Source organism: Ovis aries, chromosome 2 (genome assembly GCF_016772045.2).
Source record: "Ovis aries strain OAR_USU_Benz2616 breed Rambouillet chromosome 2, ARS-UI_Ramb_v3.0, whole genome shotgun sequence".
NCBI lineage: Eukaryota > Metazoa > Chordata > Mammalia > Artiodactyla > Bovidae > Ovis > Ovis aries.
In genome coordinates this window covers 53,287,019-53,314,608 of record NC_056055.1, presented here as the reverse complement: position 1 = coordinate 53,314,608, position 27,590 = coordinate 53,287,019, and the positions used below count along the sequence as shown (strand labels likewise).

Sequence of the window (27,590 nt, the reverse complement as noted above, 5' to 3'; positions counted from 1 at the left end):
TCACATTTCTCTCCTCTAAGTGAGATGCTGATTGATTTGGTCAGTCACTATCCCTTATGCTTACTTCTAGCATAGTTTTTCTTTCACAACATCTGTTGAACAGCTAGCTGTGTAGTTTACTGATTGACTGCCCTTGGGGCTGATGATTACTATTTAATTAAAGAGGGACAGGATGATGGAGTCATGTTGTAGATGTAAGTACTTAAATACATGAAGAACTGCACTGAGTTGCTTTCCTTTGCTCAGGGTCAGTGATACAGTGTTTATTTTAGCAAGGCACCTAGAGCAGGATGGACTCCTTTTCATAGGTGAATGCCACGTAGCTGGGTATAGAATCCTTGGATTGCCATTTTTGGGGTCATTTTGTCTTGAGAAGAATGTCAATAGATGGTGCTTTTCACTAAAATATTTTTAGGTACTCATCCCTTCTTTTTTCATTAATCTTATCTGATAACCTTGAGCTCTTTCTTCATCTGAAGAAAACTTTCTTCTGTATTTGAATATTACTTCTGTTCCATTTGTTCCTGTATCATTTTTTAGGAACTCAAGTTATTCATGTGTTAGAGCTCTGCTACTGTCTATCTCTCCTTTCCCCTCACCTCTTACAGTTTTCTTAATCTTTCATTTTTTTTTCTTTTTCATTCATGGAGAATTTCTTAAATTTCTTCTTTAAATCATCATTTCAGTTTCTTCAGTGTTGAAAGGCCTCTTCTCTGTATATGTCTAATGAATTTTTTGGTAATTTCCCTCTTTCTTTTCTTTCAGTTTTAATTTTTATTATTACTTTATTCTTTTTCTTTTTCTGGCTACAGCACGGCTTATAGGATTTCAGTTCCTCGACTAGGCATCAAACATAGGCCATGGCAGTGAAAGCCTGGAATCCTAACCACTAGGCCACCAGGGAATTCCTGATAATTTTTCTTGTTTGCCTTAATATTCTTATCTCACTGAGCTGTTTTTTTTATAGATCTGTCTCTTAGGAGACTTCCTTATTATTTTAGTCTTTCATTTTTCTTTTGTGACTCTATGTTTTAAATACTTAGAAGCTGTGAAATACTGCCTATTTTTTTTTTTTTTTTTTTTGCAATACGTAATTTTAAGTGTTACTTTTGAGTGCTGTTTTCTTATTTTTCTTGTTTTAGAATCATTTCATGATCTTCTTAAAAACAGTTAAAAATTTGTTTCCACCCAAGAATAATGAGATAGTCATTCATATGTAGCTTTTTTCCCCCTCTAGAAACAGGATATTTCCTAAATGGCCTCATTCTCCATTTCCTGTTAGAAGCCTCCACTTAGATTTTCACAAAGGGCCCTGATTGCCAGTTAAGTGAGCCAGCACCCTCAGGAAATGAGGAGTAGCCTTGGCTGGAAATCATCCTAGTAGGGGAAATTTCTCATTGTGTAGAGTTTTTATTTGGCAAAGCTGCTATGTCAGGTTCAGATCTGGTATGGCCACACTGCTGCTTTGTATCAGAATAGTCCTGGCTTCTCCTAAAGAATGGGTCTGCTCCTGTAGCTACCTTTGTTGCACTAGAAAATGGTCTGCCACTTGATAGTTGGTCATAAAGGAGAGGGAAGGAAAAGGACATCTTGCTAACCAGTCAGAATGCCTGAGTCAACTCGTGTGTTTAGTTGTTTGAGAGCTGACACGGCTGGTGCATCTTTACATCCAGTTCAGTTCAGTTCAGTCACTCAGTCGTGTCCGACTCTTTGTGACCTCATGAACCAAGCATGCCAGGCCTCCCTGTCCATCACCAACTCTCGGAGTCTACCTGAACCCATGTCCATTGAGTTGGTGATGCCATCCAACCATCTCATCCTCTGTTGTCCCCATCTCCTCCTGCCCTCAATCTTTCCCAGCATCAGGGTCTTTTCAAATGAGTCAGTTCCTCACATCAGGTGGCCAGAGTATTGGAGTTTCAGCTTCAACATCAGTCCTTCCAATGAACACCCAGGACTGATCTTTAGGATGGACTGGTTGGATCTCCTTGCAGTCCAAGGGACTCTCAAGAGTCTTCTCCAACGCCACAGTTCAAAAGCATCAATTCTTCGGCGCTCAGCTTTCTTTATAGAAGCTCTCACATCCATTCATGACTACTGGAAAAACCATAGCCTTCTCTAGACGGACCTTTGTTGACATAGTAATGTCTCTGCTTTTTAATATGCTTGTCTAGGTTGGTCATAACTTTCCTTCCAAGGAGTAAGTGTCTTTTAATTTCATGGCTACAGTCACCATCTGTAGTGATTTTGGAGCCCCCCAAATTAAAGTCAGCCACTGTTTCCACTGTTTCCCCATCTATTTCCCATGAAGTGATGGGACTAGATGCCATAATCTTAGTTTTCTGAGTGTTGAGCTTTAAGCCAACTTTTTCACTCTCTTCTTGGCTCTTTAGTTCTTCACTTTATAAGGATGGTGTCATCTCCATATCTGAGGTTATTGATATTTCCCCCAGCAATCTTGATTCCAGCTTGTGTTTCTTCCAGTCCAGTGTTTCTCATGATGTACTCTGCATATAAGTTAAATAAGCAGGGTGACAATACACAGCCTTGACATACTTTTTTTCCTATTTGGAACCAGTCTGTTGTTCCATGTCCAGCTGTAAACATATAATACACCATAATAATTGCAACTATATTAAAAATACATACTATACCAGATTGAAAACAGAACAGTAGGATTATATGATTTCTGTCTTTTAAAATGTTAAAGAAAGAAAGAAAGTGAAGTCGCTCAGTCATGTCTGACTCTTTGCAACCCCACGGACTGTAGCCTACCAGGCTCCTCTGTCCATGGGATTTTCCAGGCAGTAGTACTGGAGTGGATTGCCATTTCCTTCTCCAGGGGATCTTCCCGACCCAGGGATCAAACCCGGGTCTCCCTCATTATAGACAGGCACTTTACCATCTGAGCCACCAGGGGTATTTAAAGTGTTAACTTTTTAGCAAAAAGGAAATGGTGGTTATCATATTTGACAAGTGACACTTCTTTAATGCTAGATTTTAAAATAGGAGGTTGCAAACAGGGGAACTAGTGCTATAAGGCTTTGGGAATTATTTCATGAGAAGGACAAAGTAGAACAAGGCAGGTTAGCCATTCCCAGTGCCTGCGGAACCAGGTCAGTGGTTGTAGAGTCAGTGTGAATAGGATTATTTCCTATAATCTCAAGAGTGCCAGTTGTAGATTTGATTCTTCAGCAAGGTCAGAGAAACTCAGGAACTGAAGTTCTAGTGTTTTTGAGCATTAAGCATGGTGCAAATAAAAAAAGAAACACTCTCTTATTTTTACTTTTAATTGTAAACATCCTGGAGCCAAATGCTCTGCCTGTGCATTCTCTCTCTCTCTCTCTCTCTCTTTTTAAATTTATTATTTATTTATTTGGATGTACCAGGTCTTAGTTGCAGCATTTGAACTCTTAGTTTCGGCATGTGGGATCCAATTCCCTGACTAGGGATTGAACCCAGACCCCTACATTGGGAGCACAGAGTCCTAGCCACTGGACCACAACGAAAACCCCTGAATTTTCTGTTATCTCTGACTTCCAGAATTTTCATATTGGTGGAGTCTTAAAGAGCTTGTGTTCAATTATGATTATCTCTTTTTTGCACATTTTACTTTTTGCTTTTCATACCTATTAGTATCATGGAATTAGATGATAAGGAGGGATTGTGTGCTGTAGCTGGAGCTCCTCTCAGCTTTGACTCTGAAAAAACTACCTTGAAATTAACTTCATATTTAGACAGGTAACAAGTTTGTTGATCAGTCTGTTATGTTTTAACATCGCTTTCAAATGATGTGACCAACAAGGCCTTAATTTCCAAAATACAAAACAGGTAATACAACTTAGTTTAAAAAAAACAAAAACAATCAACCAATAACACAATAAAAACAGGCAGAAGATCTAAAGAGACATTTCTCCAAAGAAGACAGGCACATGAAAACATGCTCAACGTCACTAATTATTAAAGAAATGCAAATTAAAAGTACAATGAGGTATCACCTTACACTGGTCAGAATGGCCATCATTAAAAAGTCTACAAATAACAAATGCTGGAGAGGGTGTGGAGAGAAGGGAACCTTCCTGCACTGTTGGTGGCAATGTAAATTGGTGCAGTCGCTATGGAAAACAGTATGGAAATGGCAACCCCCTCTAGTATTCTTGCCTGGGAAATCCCATGAACAGAGGAGCCTAGCTGGTTACAGTCCATGGGATCTCAAAGAGTAGGACATGACTGAGCTCACACACACACACACACACACACACACAATAGCCTGTCATGAAAAAGAATATGAAAATATATATATAACCTAATTACTTCACTGTACACCAGCAACTAACACAACATTGTAAATCAACTATACTTCAGTCAAAAAAAGAGCACCTGGGGTAGGAGTTAACTTCACTACTTTTAAAGTCATCTATTGAGTTTTTAAATTTTGGTTACTGTAGTTTTTAGTTCTAAAACTGACACTTGGTTCTTCTTTATATCTTTCATTTCCTTGCCAAGTTCAGTTCAGTTGCCCAACTGTGTCTGACTCTTTGCCACCCCATAGACTGTAGCACGCCAGGCCTCCCTGTCCATTGCCAACTCCCAGAGTTTACTCAAACTCATGTCCGTTGAGTCGGTGATGCCATCCAGCCATCTCATCCTCTGTTGTCCCCTTCTCCTCCCACCTTCAATCTTTCCCAGCATCAGGGTCTTTTCAAATGAGTCAGTTCTTCACATCAGGTGGTCAAAATACTGGAGTCCTAGCTTCAGCATCAGTCCTTCCAATGAATAGTCAGGACTGATTTCCTTTAGGATGGACTGGTTGGATCTCCTTGCAGTCCAAGGGACTCTCAAGAGTCTTCTGCAACACCAGAGTTCAAAAGCATCAATTCTTCAGCACTTAGCTTTCTTTATAGTCCAGCTCTCATATCCATACATGACTATTGGAAAAACCATAGCTTTGACTAGATGGACCTTTGCTGGCAAAGTAATATCTCTACTTTTTAATATGCTGTCTAGGTTGGTCATAACTTTTCTTCCAAGAAGCAAGCATCTTTTAATTTCATGGCTGCAGTCACCATCTTCAGTGATTTTGGAGCCCAAGAAAATAAAGCCTGTCACTTTATTTAATAAACTCTTTGCCAAGAGTTTCCAGCTTTTCATTTATTCGGTTCAATTACAGATATGTTCGTAAGTATTCATTGAAGCATCTTTATGATGTCTGTTCTAAAATCCTCATCAGATAATTTCAACCCTCCTGTCATCTCAGTTTTAGCACCTGATTTTATTTATTTATGTATTTTTTAAAAATTGGTTTGCTTAAAACTGCAGGTACATTTTGGAGAAAAGAATTGGTCAGAACAGCTAAAGAAGCCTGGAAAGCAGAGAGCTCCTTTTGTTTCACTTAGTTTGTTTGCTCCTAATCTTTTCTTGTTTGCAGTGAAGTCAACCCCTACCCCAGGTGCTCTTTTTTTTCTTAACTGAAGTATCAGGAACATTATAACATTATAGTTATAGAGTATTTGATATTTAAGTATGCACATATATTTTTATTACAAATAAGAAATAAAATGGGTATCAAATTTAGTATAGTATTCTAAGGTTAAAGTAGTGACAGCTGAAACAGTCTTTGTTACTCTCTAGGTATTAATATAAAAATTCAGAATAAATTAGTAAAACTAGGCCTTCAGAATTCTGAGGATTTTATTTTTCAAGTAACACCAAGCACAATTTGATGTTTCTTTAAAAGTGAATTTCCATGTTGTTTTTGCCGAAATCTGTTGCATGTAACTTGATCATCAGAACACTGCAATTTATGAAAATAGTTAATTTTTAAATGGTAATTGGAATATTTTATGTCTCAGTGTCCTTCCACATCATTTCTTTTATCTCCTCTTCACCTCATTTTACAGAAACTGGCATCCGGTTCCATCACTTCATGGGAAATAGATGGGGAAACAGTGGAAACAATGCCAGACTTTATTTTTTGGGGCTCCAAAATCACTGCAGATGGTGATTGCAGCCATGAAATTAAAAGACGCTTAACTCCTTGGAAGAAAAGTTCTGACCAACCTAGATAGTATATTCAAAAGCAGAGACATTACTTTGCCAACTAAGGTCTGTCTAGTCAAGGCTATGGTTTTTCCAGTAGTCATGTATGGATGTGAGAGTTGGACTGTGAAGAAGGCTGAGCACCGAAGAATTGATGCTTTTGAACTGTGGTGTTGGAGAAGACTCTTGAGAGTCCCTTGGACTGCAAGGAGATCCAACCAGTCCATTCTGAACGAGATTTCTTTGGAAGGAATGATGCTAAAGCTGAAACTCTAGTACTTTGGCCACCTCATGCGAAGAGTTGACTCATTGGAAAAGACTCTGATTTTGGGAGGGATTGGGGGCAGGAGGAGAAGGGGACAACAGAGGATGAGATGGCTGGATGGCATCACTGACTTGATGGACGTGAGTCTGAGTGAACTCCGGGAGTTGATGATGGACAGGGAGGCCTGGCGTGCTGCGATTCATGGGGTCGCAAAGAGTCGGACACGACTGAGCGAGTAAACTGAACAGATCGACAAAAATCTTCATTTTCTAGAACAAATGTAGTTTTCATTTCTATCTGAAAACCTTGAGGCCTAAGGTTTTTATGCTTTTTGTCTAAGGGTCTATTTAATGAACCGGATAAGGCAATGGCACCCCACTCCAGTACTCTTGCCTGGAAAATCCCATGGCCGGAGGAGCCTGGTAGGCTGCAGTCCATGGGGGTTGCTATGAGTTGGACACAACTAAGTGACTTCACTTTCACTTTTCACTTTCATGCATTGGAGAAGTAAATGGCAACCCACTCCAGTGTTCTTGCCTGGAGAATCTGAGAGACGGAGGAGCCTGGTGGGCTGCTGTCTATGGGGTCGCGCAGAGTTGGACACGACTGAAGTGACGTAGCAGCAGCAGCTATATAATGAACAGTGTCAAAGCCAAGTCTAGAATCAAGAACTCCCAGTTCCTAGACATTAGCAGCTGTGGCTTTTGCACCACTGCTATCTAGGCTTAATGTTGCTTTTTAAGAGATATCATTGAAATATTGGAAAACACTGAGTTTTTAGGTGCTGTATATTCATAATGATAAACACTTAAAAAACCACATTTTCCTCTGACTGTGATTTCTCTCAAAAGCCTAGAGAAGACCCTGAATTAGCAATATTTCCATCCAATTCCTGAGATACCTGTTGAGCAAAGACCATATAGTTAGTCTATTTAAATAGACAAAATAAGCTTAAGACAAATGAGTAAAAGCAGAATTTTGCAGATATAAAGTAGGGGAAAAATGTACATCCGTTCAGTTCAGTCTCTCAGTAGTGTCCAACTCTTTGCAACCCCATGAATTGCAGCACACCAGGCCTCCCTGTCCATCACCAACTCCCAGAGTTCACTCAGACTCATGTCCATCGAGTCAGTGATGCCATCCAGCCATCTCATCCTCTGTTGTCCCCTTCTCCTCCTGCCCCCAACCCCTCCCAAAATCAGAGTCTTTTCCAATGAGTCAGCTCTTCGCATGAGGTGGCCAAAGTACTGGAGTTTCAGCTTTAGCATCATTCCTTCCAAAAGAAATCCCAGGGCTGATCTCTTTCAGAATGGACTGGTTGGATCTCCTAGCAGTCCAAGGGACTCTCAAGAGTCTTCTCCAACACCACAGTTCAAAAGCATCAATTCTTCGGTGCTCAGCTTTCTTCGCAGTCCAGCTCTCGTATCCATACATGATCACTGGAAAACCATAGCCTTGACTAGACGGACCTTTGTTGGCAAAGTAATTAATAAAACAAATTCAGTGAGAACAACAACATTGGTAATGTTAGGAAAAAGCATTTTTATTAGTAGATGATCTAACCTGCATGAATTTCCCTTTGATATGCACAGTGTTTTGCAGATGTATGTGCATTTTCTGGAGAGCAGGTGTGTAGCTTTTGTTAAATTATCAGAGGAGTCTGTGATTTTAAAAAGGTGGACTTTCTTATAATACAGTGATGGGAGAGAAGGCATATTGGTGCAGTTTCCCTGAGGAGTACATGATGATAAAAATGATGTGCAATGCCTGGGCGAAATTAAAAAGGAACAAAACATGTCCATCTCATTTCTGGACTTTCCTGGTATCCTCTCTTCTCCCTTAGGCTGTTTTTCCAAAGCAGAAGATCCAGAAAGATTTATTCTTGAAGAAATTAAATAGGAAAAGTTCTGGATTTAGGATACTGTTAAGTCCCTTGTTTTAGCCTTGTGCCCGACCAGCCCCCAGGACCTGGTACTCAAACTCTTAGAGATTTTGTGGTCTAATGGACTCTGCCTCTCATTGGACTGAAATACTGCTCTGTGCCTTTTTAGAAAATGTTGTTCCTTCTTTTCTTTGCTTGTCTATGTTTTATCCATTTCCTTAATCTCAGTTCTGCTTCTGTCTATTTGATAACGTCTTTGATTATTAATCCCAGCCTTACTCATCTGTCCTTTCTCTTTGGCACATTTTATCTTAACATTACATTTTGGTTTACATTACATTTATATTTACGTTAAGTTGAGTTACATGATTAGCACTTTTCCTCCATGTGCTTGCATTGTTTTTGCTGTTTCTCTCACCTGCCTTAGGGTATGGATGATGTTTTTTTCTTTTTTCTTCTCCTCTTCCTTCTCCTGTAGCTGCCTCTGTGGCTGCATTCTTGTGAAATGGAAAGAACTAGACACAGAGTCAAAAGACCTGAATCTTTTATCTGGCTCCATTATTTAATCCATGTGATGTTCCCAGTTGATTCTTAATGTGACTCAGCCACATAACCTCTCTGAGCTCAAGTTTCTCCTTACCTATAAAACGGAGATTAAAAGGGGAAATTGACATAAAACCCCAACATCCATTAACAGGAATGGTCCATTTTGGTGTTCTGATATAATTGGATGCAAACTGTTGTCTTTCAGAACTCTACTACTTTGAACATTCATGCTCTTCTACTGCAGAGAAGGCAGTGGCAACCTACTCCAGTACTCTTGCCTGGAAAATCCCATGGATGGAGGAACCTGGTGGGCTACAGTCCATGGGGTCGCTAAGAGTTGGACACAACTGAGCGACTTCACTTTCACTTTTCACTTTCATGCATTGGAGAAGGAAATGATAACCCACTCCAGTGTTCTTGCCTGGAGAATCCCAGGGACAGGGGAGCCTGGTGGGCTGCCGTCTATGAGGTCACACAGAGTTGGACACGACTGAAGCAACTTGGCAGCAGCAGCAGCAGCTCTTCTACTGGAATCCTAACTTTTCTGCAACTTTCTCTAACCAGCCATGCATCTTTGTTTCAGCCCCTCAAGATTCAGGTTGGGAGCGTGTGATTGCTATACCTCTATCTGTTATCTTTGACTTCTCTTTTCCCCCCTCCCCCGTTCTTTTTTATTTTTGTTATTTATTTATTTATTACCCCCCTGCCCCCCACCTTTGACTTTTGCAGTGAGTTGTAAGGTTCTGCTTCCCCCCTCTTTCAGGATTTCTTCAGAAGAGGGAGAGTATTTTGATACTAGGGAGCCCAGAGGACAAATAGCCACCTCATGCATTTACTGCAGTATTTGTTTTTCGTCTAACACCATTTTGTGCATAGTTGTTTCAGTCTATAATTCCCTGATGACATATGATGTTGAACATCTTTTCATATGATTACTTGCCATCGGTGTATCTTTTTTGGTGAGGTGTCTGTTAAGGTCTTTTGCCCATTTTAAAATCAGATAGTGTGTTTTCTTATTTAGTTTTGAGTTTTTTGTATATTTTGAATAACAGTCCTTTATCATATGTGTCTTTTGCAAAATACGTGTCTATAGCTTGTTTTCTCATTCTCCTTGTCTTTTACAGAGCAGTTTTTAATTTTAATGAAGTCCAGCTTATCAGTTATTTCTTTCATAAATTATTCCTCTTACAACTAAAAAATCCATCACATGCCCTAGATTTATCTAGATTTTTTCTCTTATGTTATTTTCTAGGAGTTTTATGTTTTACTTTGTGTCTGTGATCTGTTTTGAATTAACTTTCATGAAGGTCTTTGACTAGATTCATTTTTTTGTATGTTAATATCCATTTGGCCTAGCCCCATTTGTTGAAAAAACTATCATTGCTCCGTTTTATTGCCTTTGCTCCTTTGTTTAAAGATTGGTTGATTACATTTTCATGAGCCTATTTCTAGCTCTCTATTCTGTTCCATTGATTTGTTTGTCTCTTCTTTTCCTAAGACTATATTGTCTTAAATACTATTAACTGTATAAAAAGTCAGTGTTGGGTAGTGTCAATCCTCTAAATTTGTTCTTTTACTTTGATATTAAGTTGGCTATTCTGAGTCTTTTTCCTCTCCATATAAACTTTAGAATCAGTTTATCTGTATCTACAAAGTAACTTGCTAGAATGTTGATTAGGATTCATTTCAAGTTAAGTTTTACATATGGCATGAAGTAAGGATAATATATGTTATTTTACTATAATTTATATCATTACACAGTATATTTTATGCTATTCTTGGATATATTTCTATTTTATTCCATTGGTCTTTGTCTATTTTCCTTGTAGTGCCACACTGTCTTGATTACTGTAGCTTTTACAGTAAGTTGTGAATTAAATGAAATTGAAGAATAATTAAGAGAAATTAACACAAGACTAAAAGGGAGAGTCCAGTGGGAGGCATACCTTGAATGAAAAGGAACAGATTTTGGCACTAATAAAATAGAGAAGGCCTTGTAAAAGGTGCTGAATTACCCATCTGTTGGAAAAAGCAAGGCTTGAATGTCAGCTAAGGTGAAGCTTGTAGTTGTAAATGCAGAACAAGGATAATGGCAGATCTGTACTCTGAGTCCCTAAGTAGCATTGTGTCTTAGAATTTCCTTTTATCTTTTTTCCCCCCTGTGGCATTTAGGCGTAATCTTCTTTGACAGAAAGATAGTTGATGGTTTCTGGAGTTTAGCAGTTTTCCTGCTTGTGTGGTCTTTGATCTTTCCTAAGAGCTGGCACGCTACAGTCCCAGCATGGGATTCTGTCTTAGGCAGTTCTCCACTGATGTTTTAGAAAACAAGCTTTGTGTGATCATTTGGACTGGAACACTCTCTCTCTTTCTCTCTCTTTTTTTAAAATACAGTTTATTTTATTGAAGTATAGTTGACTTAACAAAGCTGTGTTAATTTCTGAAGTACACTAAAGTGATTCAGTTATACATACATATACAATCTTTTTCATACTCTTTTCCATTATGGTTTATCACAGGATATTGAATATAGTTTCCTGTGCTCTACAATAGGACATTGTTGTTTATCCATTCTCTCTATATAATTGTTTGCTTCTGCTAATCCCAAATTTTGAATTCATCCCATCACCACCACCTGCCCCCTTGGCACCCACAAATCTGATCTCTATGTCTGTAAGTCTCTGTTTTATAGGTAAGTTCATTAGTGTCATATTTTAGATTCCATGTATAAGTGATATCATATGGTATTTGTCTTTCTCTTTCTGACTTCACTTAGTGTGACAATCTCAACATCTATCCTTGTTGCTGCATATGGCATTATTTCATTCTTTTTATGGCTGAGTAATATCACTGTATGTATTGTACCACATCTTTACCCATGCATCTGTTGATGGACATTTAGGGTATTTCCCTGTCTTAGGTATTGTAAATAGTGCTGCTATGAGGATATGAGTGCATAAATCTTTTTTAAAAATTAATTTTTATTGGAGTATAGTCGCCTTACAATGTTGTGTTAATTTCTGTTGTATAGCAAAATAAACCAGCTCTTGCATGTATCTTTTGAATTATAGTTCTTCAAATATATGCCCAGGAGTGGAATTGCAGGATCATATGGCAACTCTATTTTTAGATTTTTAAGGAACCCCCACACTGTTCTCCATAGTGACTACACCTGTTTACACTCCCATCAACAATGTAGAAGAGTTCCTGTTTCTCTGCACCTTCTGCAGCATTTGTTGTTTGTAGACTTTTTAGTGAAGGCCATTCTGATACTTTATTTTAGTTCTGATTTACATTCCTCTCTAATAATTAGTGTGTTGAGCATCTTTTCATGTGCTTGTTGGCCATCTCATTGTCTTCTTCAGAGAAATCTCTCTTTAGAAAGTCTTCTGCCATTTTTTGATTGTGTCGTTTGTTTTTTGTTATTGAGTTGTGTGAACTCTTTGTATATTTTGGTAATTAAACCTTGTTGGTCCTAAAATTGCTGTGTTTTCTCCCGTTCTGTAGGGTGTCTTTTTGTTTATGATTCCTTTTGCTGTACAAATGCTAATAAGTTTGATTGCATCCCATTTGTTTATTTTTTGCTTTTACTTCTATTGTCTTGGGAGACTGACCTAAGAAAACATTGGTATGATTCATGTCAGAGAATGTTTTGCCTATGTTCTCTTCTTGGAGTTTTATGGCATCATAACTTATATTTAAGTCTTTAAACTATTTTGAGCTTATTTTTGTGTAGAGTGAGGCAGTGTTCTAATGTCATTGATTTACATTCAGCTGTCCAACTTTGCCAACACCAGTTGCCAAAGAAACTCTTTTTTCCATTGTATATTCTTGTCTTCTTTGCCAGAGTTTAATTGCCTGTAGGTATGTGGTTTTATTTTCTGGGCTCTCTATTACACTTATCCACACATCTGTTTTTGTGGTAATACCACACCGTTTTGATGTAGCTTTGTAGTATTGTCTGAAGTCTGGGAGGGTTATGCCTCCTACATTGTTCTTTTTCTCAGGATTGCTTTGGCAATTCCATATAAATTTTAGGATTATTTGTTCTAGTTCTGTGGAAAAAGTCATGGGTAATTTGATAGGGATTCCATTAAACCTGCAGATTACTTTAAGGTAGTATGGCCATATTGACAATGTTGATTCTTCCAGTCCAAGAGCATAAGGTATCTTTCCATTTCTTTAAATCTTCAGTTTCCTTTGTAAGTGTTTTATACTTCTCTACCTATAAGCCTTTCCTCTCCTTGGTGAGGTTTACTCTTAAGTTTTGTTTTGTTTTTTAAAAATGTTTATTTATTTGGCTGCACTGGGTCTTAGTTTTGGCATATGAACTCTTAATTGCAGCATATGGGATCTAGTTCATTGACCAGGGATCAAACCTGGCCCCCCTGCATTGGGAGCATGGAGTCTTTAGCCACTGGACCACCAGGGAAGTACCTTAAGTATTTTTTTTTTTTTTGAATGTGATTTTAAAAGGGATTGTGTTTTTACTTTCCCTTTCTGATATTTCATTGTTAGTGAAAAGAAATGCAGCCAGTTTCTGTATGTTAATCTTCTATCCTGCTGCCTTGCTGAATTCATTTATCAGTTCTAGTGGTTTTTGTGTTGAGCCTTAAGGGTTTTTGATATATAGTATCATGTTATCTGCATATAATGACAGTTTTACCTCTTCTGTTCTAGTTTGGATAGCTTTTACTTGAACAGGAATTCTTTTGTTATCTGCTTATTTCCAGAAAAACAGTTACTTTTCACTGTTGTTTAAAACTTGTCCCAGATTTAGCCTATTAGCTCTTATTTTGGCATGAATGGAATGGAGGAGTTCCTATGATGGGTTTTAAATAAAGAATATAAATAATTTAAATCTTAGAAAGTTATCTGACATGAATTTGGGTGCCTGCCATAGGAATAATTTAGTTCCCTTGACCTCTTTGTCAGGAGGCTGTAAGAGATGTCTTCTTGACCCCGCCTCACCCCCACTGGCTGGGATGCTCTGGGATGCTCTGCGAGGAGACACTCTGCATCCCTGCAAACATGGCGCTCCGAGGGGTGCCTAAACTTGCGGGCTGCGGTCGGCACCCAACGCGCCCTGCTCACTGTGGCCCTGGGGACTTCGAGCAGGCGCTGTGCACTGGTCCTGCTCAGTTGTCGGGTCCAGAAATTCACAGAATAATAACACGAATGGGTAACAACAGAAAATGGTGTTGGAAAAGTGGGAATCAGCAATTTTGCACAGGAAGCTTTGGGAGATGTTTACTGTAGTCTGCCTGAAGTTGGGACAAAATTGACAAACAAGAAGAGTTTGGTGCTTTGGAAAGTGTGAAAGCTGCTAGTGAACTCTATTCTCCTCTATCAGGAGAAGTAACTGAAGTTAGTAAAGCTCTAGCAGAAAATCCAGGACTTGTCAACAAATCTTGTTACGAAGATAGATGGCTGATCAAGATGACATTCAGTAACCCTTCAGAACTAGGTGAACTAATGAGTGAAGAAGCATGTAAGAAATACATGAAATCTATTGAGGAGTGAAAATGGAACCCCTAAATAAACTGGTTTGGAACAAAACAAAAAGATGTTTTCTTGGAGTATGAGATTAGATTGGATGACTTTTAAGGACCCTTCTATCTCTCTGCATTCAAGTTTTGATTGGAAGTCTCAGCTTTTTTTCTCTAATGACTTAGACTTAAAAATCTAGTCCTAACTCTAATCTTGGCACATACTAATTTACTAAAGAAATGCTGGTTAAATAAATTAATTTGCAGGAATTCTTCATGGTGTCCTCTTTTTTTCTCTTGCAGTTAAAAGAGCCAAATTCCAGGGTTCACCAGGTAAGGCCAGCCTTTAATTCTTACATACTTCTCCCCTACTTGCTATGATTTAAAAACATTCTTTCAAAAAAACATAAATGTCATTTGATTCATTGGTTAAATTAGTTAAACTCACTAAGTTCATTAAATTAATTAAAAAGTCAGTATGGAAAGATGTTGGTCAAGAGGGTGCAAAGTTATGCAAAATGAATAATTTCTGAAGATCTGATGTATAATAATGTGTCTATGTTTAACAAATATTATATACTTCAAATTGCTAAGAGGATGGATCTTAAATGTGCTCAACCCACACAAACAGAGGAAATGGTAATTATGAGGTGGTGAGGAATGTGGATATTCTTGATTATGGTGATTATTTCACTTTATATTCATATACAAAATCATCAGATTGTACACCTTAAATATATACAATTTTAAATTGCCAGTTATACCTCAAAAAGTTGAAGGAAAAAAAGCGATGCTTTTATAAAATATCAAAGAAATCTCTATCAATCTAGTGAAAAGTTAGTCTCCTTACCTATTGGCCAACTTAGTTCTACTTCTCAGAAGTAACTGTTTTGAGGTGTTTATACACCTTTTCAGAGTTTTTCTGTGTATGTGCATGTATACGCTAATGAATCAGCTACACATCTTTGTGCAACCTGCTTTTTTTCCAACAATACATAAAAGTTTTTTCTTGTGTATGTGTGTGTATACATATGGTTCTTGCTTTCAAAATGTTGTACACAGAATGTTATATTTAAAGCAGATAACCAACAAGAAACTGCTGTTAAAAAAAAAAGTATACAGAATGTTGTTGTACCTTAGGTCCCTGATTGAATATTCAGATCATTTCAGTTTTTTTTTTGCCATAAGCAATACATCTTCTTAATGCATTTATTATTGCCTGCTTTTGAAAATGTATCTGTATGCTGGAGTCCAAAAGTAGAGAATTGCTGGGCCAAAGGTATGTATTTTAAACAAATTAAGTAGCTGCTGCCAAAGTGTGGCTCTGAAAGGTTTGCTAGCTTTTAATCAGGCCAAAAGTGTATGAGTGTTTATTTTCCCAAATCCTTACCAACATTAAATAGCATGAAATTTTTTAATCTTTGCTCATGTGAAGGTGAAAAGGGTATCTCCTTATTTTAATACATATTTTCTTAACTGAATATCAAGTTAGTTACAAAGACTTACTCTGGTTACTGCTGGGGCCAGAAAGAGAGTACTATGGATTATGGGGGAAAAGAACATACTGGGAACCCAAGAAAAATCTGAAAAACCAAACCTGGATGCAGCAGGAGCTAAAACAGTTTCTGAGCTTACTGCTCTCTCCAGTGGCTGCAGATTAGGGCTTCTCTTTCTGAAAAGCTTTTTTGCTCTCCTTTGTCTTCCAGCAGGTTTTTTATGCTTACCTGTTTTGCATATACCCCGTAATAGCTACTCCAATGGAATTTATATGCCTCTCCTTTGAGCTTCTTCACCAATCATTTGTCACTATTTCTCTATTTTCTCCATTGAAAATCTTTTGCGAGGGAATCATATTGGTCTCAGCTTTTGGTTAGCTTATTCATTGACTGCCTGCTTTTGGGTGGCATCTCCTTTTGATCCAGCCAGCTGTGGTTGAATATGGGGAATGGAGTACAAAATCCTATGCTAGAAAACAGCTCATTGGTATACTGCATAGCTACTACCAAATATGGATGGGAATTCCCTCATGTGGGTGGGCTTGTATCCTCATATACCTTTGATATAACTGTAGTTATAATTATGGGTATAAAACTCCATAGTTTTTTATGATGCTTAAGAGAAAGATTTACCTTCTAATACAAGTACATGACAGTGCCCATTTTCTTACACCTCTAACACTGGTAGTTGCTTTAAGTGATCTTTGACAATTTGATGAGTCAAAAATGATAGTCTTTTTTTTTTCATGTTATAAAGTTACGATTAACTTCTTACACAGAAAAGTGAACTCTCAATTCAGTGTCTCTAATCATGGCTGATGCAAAGGAAACAAAATGTGCTGTATTAAGTCAGGTCAGATTTCTGAGTTTTGAGATCCAGGCCACCTACCTTTGTTTGGTACTCAATTTATACTCTCAGGTTAGAGAATTTCATTTTCTCGAATCTGTGATAATATTTCTTTTTATGTAAGTTGTGCTCTAGGCCAAGGTGAATAGATCGACTTTGAAATCCATTTCCTTTATGAGGGTTTTTCCTCCATGTTTGTCACTGTAAACAACTAGAGGTAACTGTTTGCTCTTCTGCCTTCTTTTAGTACTTTTTCTCTGTGGTACTTACTTCTTTATATATTAATTTGCATAACATCTTTTCTGTAAGATCAATTAGAGTATTATTTTTCAAACTGCAAGTGGCTATAAAGTCAACCTAGGTGGTTATGATTAATATTTTAATTAAATTAGAATAGAAAATGCCAAGGTATCACATCTTACATTTCATAAAGCTTTCGTTTTTGTTTATATGTGTGTGCATGTGTGTCTGTTGGAAAAGGATAAAGTAGAGTCCTTAAATTTGAAAAACACTATTATAGCTTATGCTTTTGAGAATAGTATGTGTTTTATAAGTTTTTCATACCTCTATGTTTAAAATGATACTATATTGTAGAATATATAATTTCAATTTTTCCTTACATGTAATACTATAATTTGGACATTACTTAATTCCAGGGACTTTGTGAGATTGGATAACCATCTGAGCACTAAGTATTATATCTTTGTTTTGCATTTTTCAAAGAAAAATTTAACACATATGTGACCCTGAAAGTGCAAAATGTGAAGAGTACAACTGTAGCAGTTCGTGGCGATCAACCTTCCTGGGAACAAGATTTTATGTTGTAAGTACTTTGCAGTAGCAGCATGCCTACAGTATTTGATAATATTTCCAAGGTAATCACATTGGATTAAACAAGTAGAGGCTGAAGATTTTGTGTATATATAAGATTTATAAAACATATTAAATATTAAAAAACACGTTTTAATAGCATGTTGAGTATTCTTTTTGAAAACAGAAGAGAGGAACAAGTGAGGTGTGTAGTAGGGACACACACCTACTACAGTAAAGTGATCTGCAGTTTTGTTCTCTCCCAGATTTATAATATATTTTCAGAGATGAATTATGAATTCGAGTAAACTCTCAGTTTATGTGGGTGAAAATATACCTAGTCAGATTTACCTACTAGTCAGAATTAGCTGTAGTATAACATACTTAGTATGATATTAAACCTAACTTAATGTTTTTTCAGTTCTCCAAAGGCTCCTTAAAGGAATGTGGTTATGCATGTGAGGACGGTGTTTGCGTTTCTAAGTTACCTGCTCTTTTAAAATGCTCTATTCAAACTGCTGTTTTTTTTAATTAAAAAAATTTTTTTTCAATTTATTTTTTAATTGGAGGAAAATTGCTTTACAATGTTTTGTTGGTTTCTGGCTGTCCAATAACACAAATCAGCCATAATTACACATATATCTCTTCCTTCTGGAGCCTCCCTGCTTAAGTCACCTGCTTTTGAAGATAAAGACATGTGCTTTTAATCCTTTTTGTTCTATGGAGTAAAATATTCTACCTTTATCTAATTAATAATAAAAATGAGTAAATGTTAGTTGAATTGCTTGCATATGACACAGAATTTAGTATATTATGATTGTGACTTTAAAAACTTGCTATTTCCCTTTTTCCTCTTAAATTTAAGCAATTTTTTTTTTTTCTGATCTAGGAAAGGAAAGTAAAATATAGGCTATCATTTCTGAAAGACTGAGCCAATCACTTAGCTTCTCTGAATGTCAGTTTCCTTATCTGTAAAGGTCTACTCTCTCACAGGGTTATACTTATTTTGGGGGAAGGTAGATCCAAGTTGGTCAAAAAGAAAATATATTAAAATTTCTGTGAAATTTGTGATTGAAGTGAAATTGTGAGTTTTATAGTGCATCTGAGACATATGATGACTCTTTTTATGGGGAAACATTCCAATCCTCTAGGCTTTTAATATGTTGCTGCTTATAGTACCACTTAGGAAACTTTATTATAATACTTAAAGGTTAAGATTATGAGGGTTTGGGCTAAGACAGTAACAGAAGGATAGATGGAAGATATTAAGGAGGTAGAACCAATACTTGTCTTGGATGATTGGATAAGTGGTGTGCTACTCAATAGGACAGGACATACTATATCAGTTACGAACAAGCTTATACTTGAAGTTCTTACAGGACAGGTAGGAAGAACATTACAAAAGATAGAAACTTGAACCTGGTACTCATGGAGGAAGCCTAGGTTGGAGAAATATTTTGGTTAGTTGAAGGCATATGCGTAGATGAGAAAGCTTAGGGAAAATGTGTAGGGTGAGAAAAGGGGCTGGGGTAGGGCCCGGAGACCACCAGTATTTAAAGAGGGGACAAAGGGGACTAAGAAGGAGTGAACAGAGAAGAGAAAGGAGAAATGAGATAGTGGTGCAAGAGCTAGTGGTGTCAGATTTCTCACTGGTTGCCTCTCTCTCAAGATTATAAACCTCATTTATTCCCTCTCTGTTGTACTGACATCAGAGTGAGATCATGTGTGTCTTTCTTCACTCATGCAAAGTCAGCTATAAACAGTTTTTTCAAGTCTCTTCCTTGTTTGCCATACCACAGTTCTGGCTGTGGTATATAAACCTAGCAATCCTTCGTTCTTTTGACTTCCCTGTGGCTGTCATAATCACTAAAATTATAACTGTTCCCAGCATGAGAAACGTAACAATCATCTACAGTCTCTCATTAGCATTATTCTTGTTTATTTTCCAGTTTCCCATAGCACTTCCTCTTTCAGCCCTACTGTGATATGTGTGACTTTTCTTCTGTCTCCCACCAGGAGATACTGTGTGGATTTTCTCCCCTCTCCTTTACATGGGCTTTATTAGCCATATTACCCACCTTTCTGCTCCTGTTCCTTACTCCTCTATCCTGCTCTTCTGTCACTGGCAGCTCCATTGCTGGTCACTTGTCTCCCTTTCTCCTTTTCTTTTTTTTCCCCTGATACATTATGTGATAGTATCTAATGTTCGTTTTGGTGTTTCTCGTCTATCTTTAGTATTTATCTTATTTCCAGGAATAGACTGTTCATTCCTTAAGGGTAAGGAGGGCATCTTCACTTATTGTGAATTTTCTAGCCCAGGATCTTGTGTACATGTATGAACATATACTGTCAATTGAGTACTATAGAGAAAAGAAGCTTCCCCAGAGCACTGGGGATGAGGCAAAACAGAGCTCTCAGACTTCTCTTAGTTGAGCCATCTGAGCAGATGTAGATAAGAGGCTTCTTATAGAAGATATCTTCATTGTTTGGGCCTTATTCCCCAGAGTTCCCTGAAGAATAGATTTTCTTTTTTATCTGCTCCAAGTCAAGCTGTAAAGACCTCTGGCTTTTTTTTTTTTTTTTTTTTAGCTGTTGGCTTGAAATGGGGCTTCCCTGGTGGCTCAGATGGTAAAGAATCTGCCTGCGATACAGGAGACACAGGTTCTATCCCTGGATCAGGAAGATCCCCTGGAGAAGGGAATGGCTAACCACTCTAATATTCTTGCCTGAGAAATCCCATGGACAGGGGAGCCTCGTGGGCTACAGTCCATGGGATAGCAAAAATTCAGACACAACTGAGTGACTGACACCAACTTTTCACACACTTGAGATGCTATTTAGGACTTTCTCGGAGGATATTATATATATCCCTAAGTAAGTTTTCTTTTTTAAATTCAAAAGATTTGGGATTGTTAGATTTATTTTCCAAGGCTGATCAGCTAATTAGGCTGAATGAAATGGTGTGCAAAAGCTACCTTTCCCCATGGTGAATGCCCTAACATAGTAACTGGGTATAGTCACCTACTTTTTGGTTTTGAACAGCTCTCCAGATAGCTTGGAAGTTTCTCGAGAGAGGAACTGGGTCCTGTATTGTGTGTCTTTCCCAAAGTACCAAGGCATATGTATTGTATATGCTCAGGGAAATTATATTAAATGAAAAAATTGAACTCAGTTCTTTTCTATTCTGTTCTGTTTACATAAAAGGGGCAAATTTTCTCTGCTTTACTTGTCTTCAATATGCTTGATATGAATTTTACAGCTATAATGCCACATCCCAAACTAGTGAATCTAAGAATATGTATCTTAATAGTACAATAGGGAAGCCAAGCTCTCTCTCAAGCACACACTCAAAACTTCACGTGATGATGGGGAGGGTGGTGGGAAGGGGGTTCAGGGTTGGGAACTCATGTACACCTGTGGTGGATTCATGTCAATGTATGGCAAAACCAATACAGTATCGTAAAGTAAAAAAATAAAAAGTTAAAAAAAAAAGAAAAACTTCACGTGATGAATAGCTGTTGTTTTTCTAAGAATTCCATTGTGCTTTTCCTGCTGGAATTGGCCTTTTCTCATCTTTCTTACATTTCCCCCGCAAATAAATCTGTGCTTCCATAGGAGCTTTCTAGAGAATGTTTTTTAGTGTTAACATAAGGGTTTGCTTGTTTCATCTTAAGTCCGTAATTATTTTTGAGTTAGCCTTTCCTAACTGATATTCTTCCATATATGACGCTTGCTTCTGCTTAGTTGTCGTCTGGCTCTTTCTAGTTTCTTTTCAAATAGTTTTTCCTAGTTATTATTATAGGAAAATCATTGTGTTTATTGTTATCTTGTGATCATTTCATTTATAAGTAACAGTGCCTGCTTTAACTGATAATGACTACTGGGCTCTGCAGGGGCTGACTAGTGTGAGCTAGCACACTCTAGCGTCCCTCACTTGCCTCACCCCATGTTCCCAACAGGATTAGATGTTCTCAGGGGCCCTTTTACTTTTTCTTCGACTCCCGTTCATATATCTGGTAAAGAAGCCTTGCTTTTTCCTCAAAGATTCCTGTCAGTTCAGTTCAGTTCAGTCACTTAGTCGTATCCGACTCTTTGCGACCCCGTGGACTGCAGCAAGCCAGGCCTCCCTGTCCATCACCAACTCCTGGAGTTTACTCAAATTCGTGTCCATTGAGTCGGTGATGCCATCCAACCTTCTCGTCTTCTGTCGTCCCCTTCTCCTCCCACCTTCAATCTTTCCCAGCATCAGGCTCTTTTCCAATGAGTCATTTTTTCATATCAGGTGGCCAAAGTATTGGGGTTTCAGCTTCAGCATCAGTCCTTCCATGAACATTCAGGACTGATTTCCTTTAGGAGGGACTGGTTGGATCTCCTTACAGCCCAAGGAACTCTCAAGAGTCTTTTCCAACATCACAGTTCAAAGGATCAATTCTTCAGCGCTCAGCTTCCTTTATAGTGCAACTCTCACATCCATACATGACTACTGGAAAAACCATAGCTTTGCCTAGACGGACCTTTTTTGGCAAAGTAATGTCTCTGCTTTTTAATATGCTGTCAAGGTTGGTCATAAATTTTCTATCAAGGAGTAAGCGTCTTTTAATTTCATGGCTGCAGTCGCCATCTGCAGTGATTTTGGAGCCCCCCAAAATAAAGTCTGTCACTGTTTCCATTGTTTCCCCATCTATTTGCCATGAAGTGATGGGACTAGATGCCATGATCTTGTTTTCTGAATGTTGAGTTTTAAGCAAACTTTTCCACTCTCCTCTTTCACTTTCATCAAGAGGATCTTTAGTTCTTCTCTTTCAGCCTTAAGAATGGTGTCATCTGCATATCTGAGGTTATTGATATTTCCCCCAGCAATCTTGATTGCAGCTTATGCTTCCTCCAGCCCAGCATTTCTCATGATGTACTCTGCATATAAGTTAAATAACCAGGGTGACAATATACCACCTTGATGTACTCCTTTCCCTGTTTGGAAGCAGTCTGTTGTTCCATGTCCAGTTCTAACTGTTGCTTCCTGACCGTCATAGAAATTTCTCAAGAGGCAGGTCAGGTGGTCTGGTATTCCCATCTCTTTCAGAATTTTCCACAGTTTGTTGTGATCCACATAGTCAAAGGCTTTGGCACAGTCAATAAAGCAGAAGTAGATGTTTTTCTGGAACTCTCTTGCTTTTTCTATGATTCACTGGATGTTGGCAATTTGATTTCTGGTTCCTCTGCCTTTTCTAAATCCAGCTTGGACATCTGGAAGTTCACAGTTCACGTTTTGCTAAAGCCTGGCTTAGAGAATTTTGAGCATTACTTTACTAGTGTGAGATGAGTGCAATTGTGCAGTAGTTTGAGCATTCTTTGGCATTGCCTTTCTTTGGGATTGGAATGAAAACTGACCTTTTCCAGACCTGTGGCCACTGCTGAGTTTTCCAAATATGCTGACATATTGAGTGTAGCACTTTCACAGCATCATCTTTCAGGATTTGAAATAGCTCAACTGGAATTCCTTCACCTCCACTAGCTTTGTTCGTAGTGATGCTTCCTAAGGCCCACTTGGCTTCACATTCCAGGATGTCTGGCTCTAGGTGAGTTATCACACCATCGTGATTATCTGGGTCGTGAAGATCTATTTTGTATTTTTTTGTTTTTCTGTGTATTCTTGACCCCACTTCTTAATATCTTCTGCTTCTGTTAGTTCCATACCATTTCTGTCCTTTATTGTGCCCATCTTTGCATGAAATGTTCTGTTGATATCTCTGATTTTCTTGAAGAGATCTCTGGTCTTTCCCATTCTATTGTTTTCCTCTATTTCTTTACACTGATCGCCGAGGAAGGCTTTTTTATCTCTCCTTAACTATTCTTTGGAACTCTGCATTCAAATGGGTATTTGCTTTTTGCTTCTCTTCTTTTCACAGCTATTTGTAAGGCCTCCTCAGACAGCCATTTTGCTTTTTTGCATTTCTTTTTCTTGGAGATGGTCTTTATCCCTGTCTCTTGTACAGTGTCACGAACCTCCATCTGTAGTTCATCACGCACTTTGTCTATCAGATCTAATCCCTTGAATCTGTTTCTCATTTCCACTGTATAATCGTAAGGGATTTGATTTAGGTCATACCTGAATGGTCTAGTGGTTTTCTCTACTTTCTTCATTTTAAGTCTGAGTTTGGCAATAAAAAGTTCATGATCTGAGCCACAGTCAGCTCCCAGTCTTGTTTTTGCTGACTGTATAGAGCTTCTCCATCTTTGGCTGCAAAGAATGTAATCAGTCTGATTTCAGTATTGACCATCTGGTGATGTCCATGTGTATTCTTCTCTTGTGTTGTTGGAAGAGGGTGTTTGCTATGACCAGTGCGTACTCTTGGCAAAGCTCTGTTAGCCTTTGCCCTGCTTCATTTTGTACTCCAAAACCAAATTTGCCTGTTACTTCAGGTGTTTCTTGACTTCTTACTTTTGCATTCCAGTCCCCTATAATGAAAAGGACATCTTTTTTGGATGTTAATTCTAGAAGGTCTTGTAAGTCTTCATAGAACCATTCAATTTCAGCTTCTTCAGAATTATTGGTCAGGTCATAGACTTGGATTACTGTGATATTGAATGGTTTTCCTTGGAAACGAACAGAGATCATTCTGTTATTTTTAAGATTGCATCCAAGTACTGCATTTCAGACTCTTTTGTTGACTATGATGGCTACTCCATTTCTTCTAAGGGATTCTTGCCCACAGTAGTAGATATAATGGTCATGAGTTAAATTCACCCATTCCAGTCCATTTTAGTTTGCTGATTCCTAAAACATCGATGTTCATTCTTGACACTTTCTGTTTGACCACTTCCGATTTGCCTTGTTCATCGACTTAACATTCCAGGTTCCTATGCAGTATTGCTCTTCACAGCATCATCGGACTTTGCTTCTGTCACCAGTCCCATCCACAACTGGGTGTTGTTTTTGTTTTCGATCCATCTCTTCATTCTTTCTGGAGTTATTTCTCTACTGATCTCCAGTAGCATATTGGGTACCTACCAACCTGGGGAGTTCATCTTTCAGTGTCCTATCTTTTGCCTTTTCATACTGTTCATGGTGTTCTCAAGGCAGTAATACTGAATGGTTTGCCATTCCCTTCTCCAGTGGACCACATTTTGTCCAGAGGTATAACTTGGGGGCAGTGCTAGTATTATAATAAAACATATGAAATTATTGCTTAAGTTCAGAGACTGTATGCAGATACTGCTGGCAGTAATGCTCTCATTCTTCTTGTGAAACTGTGTTAGTCTACCCATGATTGTAGCTCCAAGGGAGGAGGGACAGATTGATAGAGGAAACTTTCTGTACATACCTACTTATGTGTCTAGGACCATAGAGGATGGTTGAAGCATCTGGGACATTTTGATTTTTTTCCTGATGACAGGATCCTGATGAGGTTTAGCAAAACAAGAATACTGAATGGTTTGCCATTCCCTTCTCCAGTGGACCACATTTTGTCCAGAGGTATAACTTGGGGGCAGTGCTAGTATTATAATAAAACATGAAATTATTGCTTAAGTTCAGAGACTATGCAGATATTGCTGGCAGTAATGCTCTCATTCTTCTTGTGAAACTGTTAGTCTACCCATGATTGTAGCTCCAAGGGAGGAGGGACAGATTGACAGAGGAAACTTTCTGTATGTATGTGTCTAGGAACATAGAGAATGGTTGAAGCATCTGGGACATTTTGATTTTTTCCTAATGACAGGATCCTGATGAGGTTTAGCAAAACAGATATCACTATTTCTTTTATATTACTTGGTTTCTAAAAAAAGGGCTTTCTTCTTTCCTTTAGTGAGATTAGTCGCCTGGACCTGGGTCTAAGTGTGGAAGTATGGAACAAAGGACTGATCTGGGACACCATGGTGGGAACTGTGTGGATTGCACTGAAGACGATTCGTCAGTCGGATGAGGTCAGTCAATGCACTGCCCCTTTGGAGGTATGGCTCTAGCCCTTGCTTCTCCTCACCCTAGCTCCATTCAGCTAATGTTTGTCCATATATTTCAGATTTTTCTGTCCCGTTTCTAACCAGGACATAATACCTGCTTATTCCTAACGTCACCCAGGGGTTCAGGAGATTTTATTTCAGTCTGGCCTTCCCTCTGCCCTGTGACTGAACTCAGGGATGCCAGAGTACCTTTTTAGCCTTGTCAGGTAGTTCGCCCCTCTGTGTACTCCGTGCATGGTGGTAGGGGTGTGTGTGGGATTGGCAGGGTGAAGGAGGGGAGTGCGAGGGAAGGGGAAAAGGAGAGAGAGAGAGAGTGTGTGTGTGTGAGAGAGAGAGAATGAGAGAGCGAGAGATTGGTCAATCTAGGAAAACTGTGGCTTCTGAATTTCTTCTAAGACACTGTTCTGCGAAGAGTCCCATCAAACTTTGTTAGCCAGCTCTTTGAGTCACCGATTCTAGGGACCTGATTTCAGTCTTCCTCCTTCTACTTATTGCCCTAATAGAGTTTAAGGAACTACAGGTTTGGCAATTGGTATTCACACTTGACTTCATACAGTGTTTTCAACACTGAATTTCTACCGCATTTCACCAGATGAGAATGTAACTCAGCATCATTTCCTGTGTCACTGACTTTGAATATTTTCACTGTGGCCCCAATTCAGGTCAGCTTAACTAGTGATGTTACTAGCTCTTTAGCAATTAGAAGTAGTGGTACATTAAGTGACATAGTCATTAAGAATCATACAAATTAAATATTGATCCATGGGGATGCCTTGTTTTTGAGTTTAGTGCTCTGGAAATTCTATCCCTGGTGGGCTGGCAGAAAGCTGAGCACAGTGAAAACTGCCTTCCCACCAGAGAGGGTGGGACAGAAGCCACCCACAGCAGAGGCAGGTGGTGCGACTCTGGTGTGTTTGCCTCATTAGGATATGTGAGTGGCCCTCAGAAGCTCTCTGACAGGGAAAATGAGAGAAAAACACTTGGGCCTTTAACCAAGAGAGGGTCCTGAAAGAGTGAAGTTTAATCTTAGATCTCTATTTTCTAGGAGGGGCCTGGGGAATGGTCCACGTTGGAGGCAGAGACATTAATGAAAGATGATGAAATCTGTGGAACTAAAAACCCAACTCCCCATAAAATTTTGCTTGATACAAGATTTGAGTTGCCTTTTGGTGAGTCCGATTTAAAAAACCATTTGATACTTTTTACATTTAAAGCTGTTTGAAGTTGTTTCTAGTTGTTTTATTACTGTGTCTTTTGTCAGCTGTTCTCCTTCAGGGCATTCTGTTTTCTGTTCTCTTCCCTGTAACACCGAGCTCGGGTATGTGCGAAGTAAAGTCTAGAATGTTGCTCATTAAAGAGTCCACACTAAAAGCATTCTTTTCAAGTCATCTAGTTTCTTATTAACTGTTTCTTATGATGACTTATGAAATACTTGTCAGAGAATATCAGTGACTTATTCTTTTGATAATATTTTCACATTTATTGTCTTGAAGTTAATATATACCCTATGATTTGTCAATTTAAATGTTAAAGTAGCACTAATAGAATAGTAATTTTAAAAAATCACATAAAAATACATATTCATTGTAAAAATTTAGATAGTATGGGAATTATATGGATAAAAAGTTAAGTCTCTCTTCCTGCTTCCTTTGACCTCTTTTGCATTCCCCAGAAATAAACTGTTGACTTGCTTGTGTCTTGGTCTAGCCATAAGAAATTTCTTCTCTAGAAATTTAGTTTGACAAATTTCGGTCATACTTTATGTAGTATATATACTAGTGATAGTGATATATCACACTAGTGATAGTGTTGTATAAAGCATGTTATCTTGGACATCATTTCATGTTATACTTATCTATCTTGCTGATCTCAGTAGTTGCTTTATATCATAAATTAAGCAGTCCTTTTTCTTTTGTAGTCATTTATTGATTGACATGTAGGTTGTTTCCAGTTTTTTTTTTTTTAAATATATATGCTGCTATAATGAACAGCTTTATCTGTACCCATTTATGAGTCTAAGAGAAATTCCTTAAAGTAGCGTTTAAGGAATAGATAAAAAGATATGTTCATTGTTACTTTTCATAGTACTGCCAAGTTGCTTGTGTTAAACAAAAAAGGATTGTGCCAGTTTATATTCCTACCAACTATGTTTCAAGTGTCTTTTTTCTGCACATCTTTGCCAGCATTTTGTAACTTCCCAATTTTTAAACATTGGTATCTTGTTTAATTTAATTTTAACTTTTTTCAGTTTTAATTTTGA

At 38.1% G+C, this 27,590-nt stretch overlaps 1 protein-coding gene across 5 annotated transcripts in view; it reads left to right on the top strand.

Moving 5' to 3' along the window:
• The window catches only part of UNC13B (unc-13 homolog B), a 219,448-nt gene that overhangs the window by 35,638 nt on the left and 156,220 nt on the right, over positions 1–27,590 (top strand). For 4 of the 5 annotated variants that reach the window (XM_042243292.2, XM_042243290.2, XM_060409307.1 and 1 more), the window contains exons 2-5: positions 14,522–14,551; positions 17,285–17,384; positions 25,177–25,294; positions 26,376–26,499. In XM_042243292.2, coding sequence (XP_042099226.1) covers positions 14,522–14,551; positions 17,285–17,384; positions 25,177–25,294; positions 26,376–26,499 — 372 coding nt within the window. Of the gene's footprint in view, positions 1–9,318; positions 9,331–14,521; positions 14,552–17,284; positions 17,385–25,176; positions 25,295–26,375; positions 26,500–27,590 lie in introns of those variants that run through there. The other variant, XM_060409308.1, reaches the window with a different exon arrangement.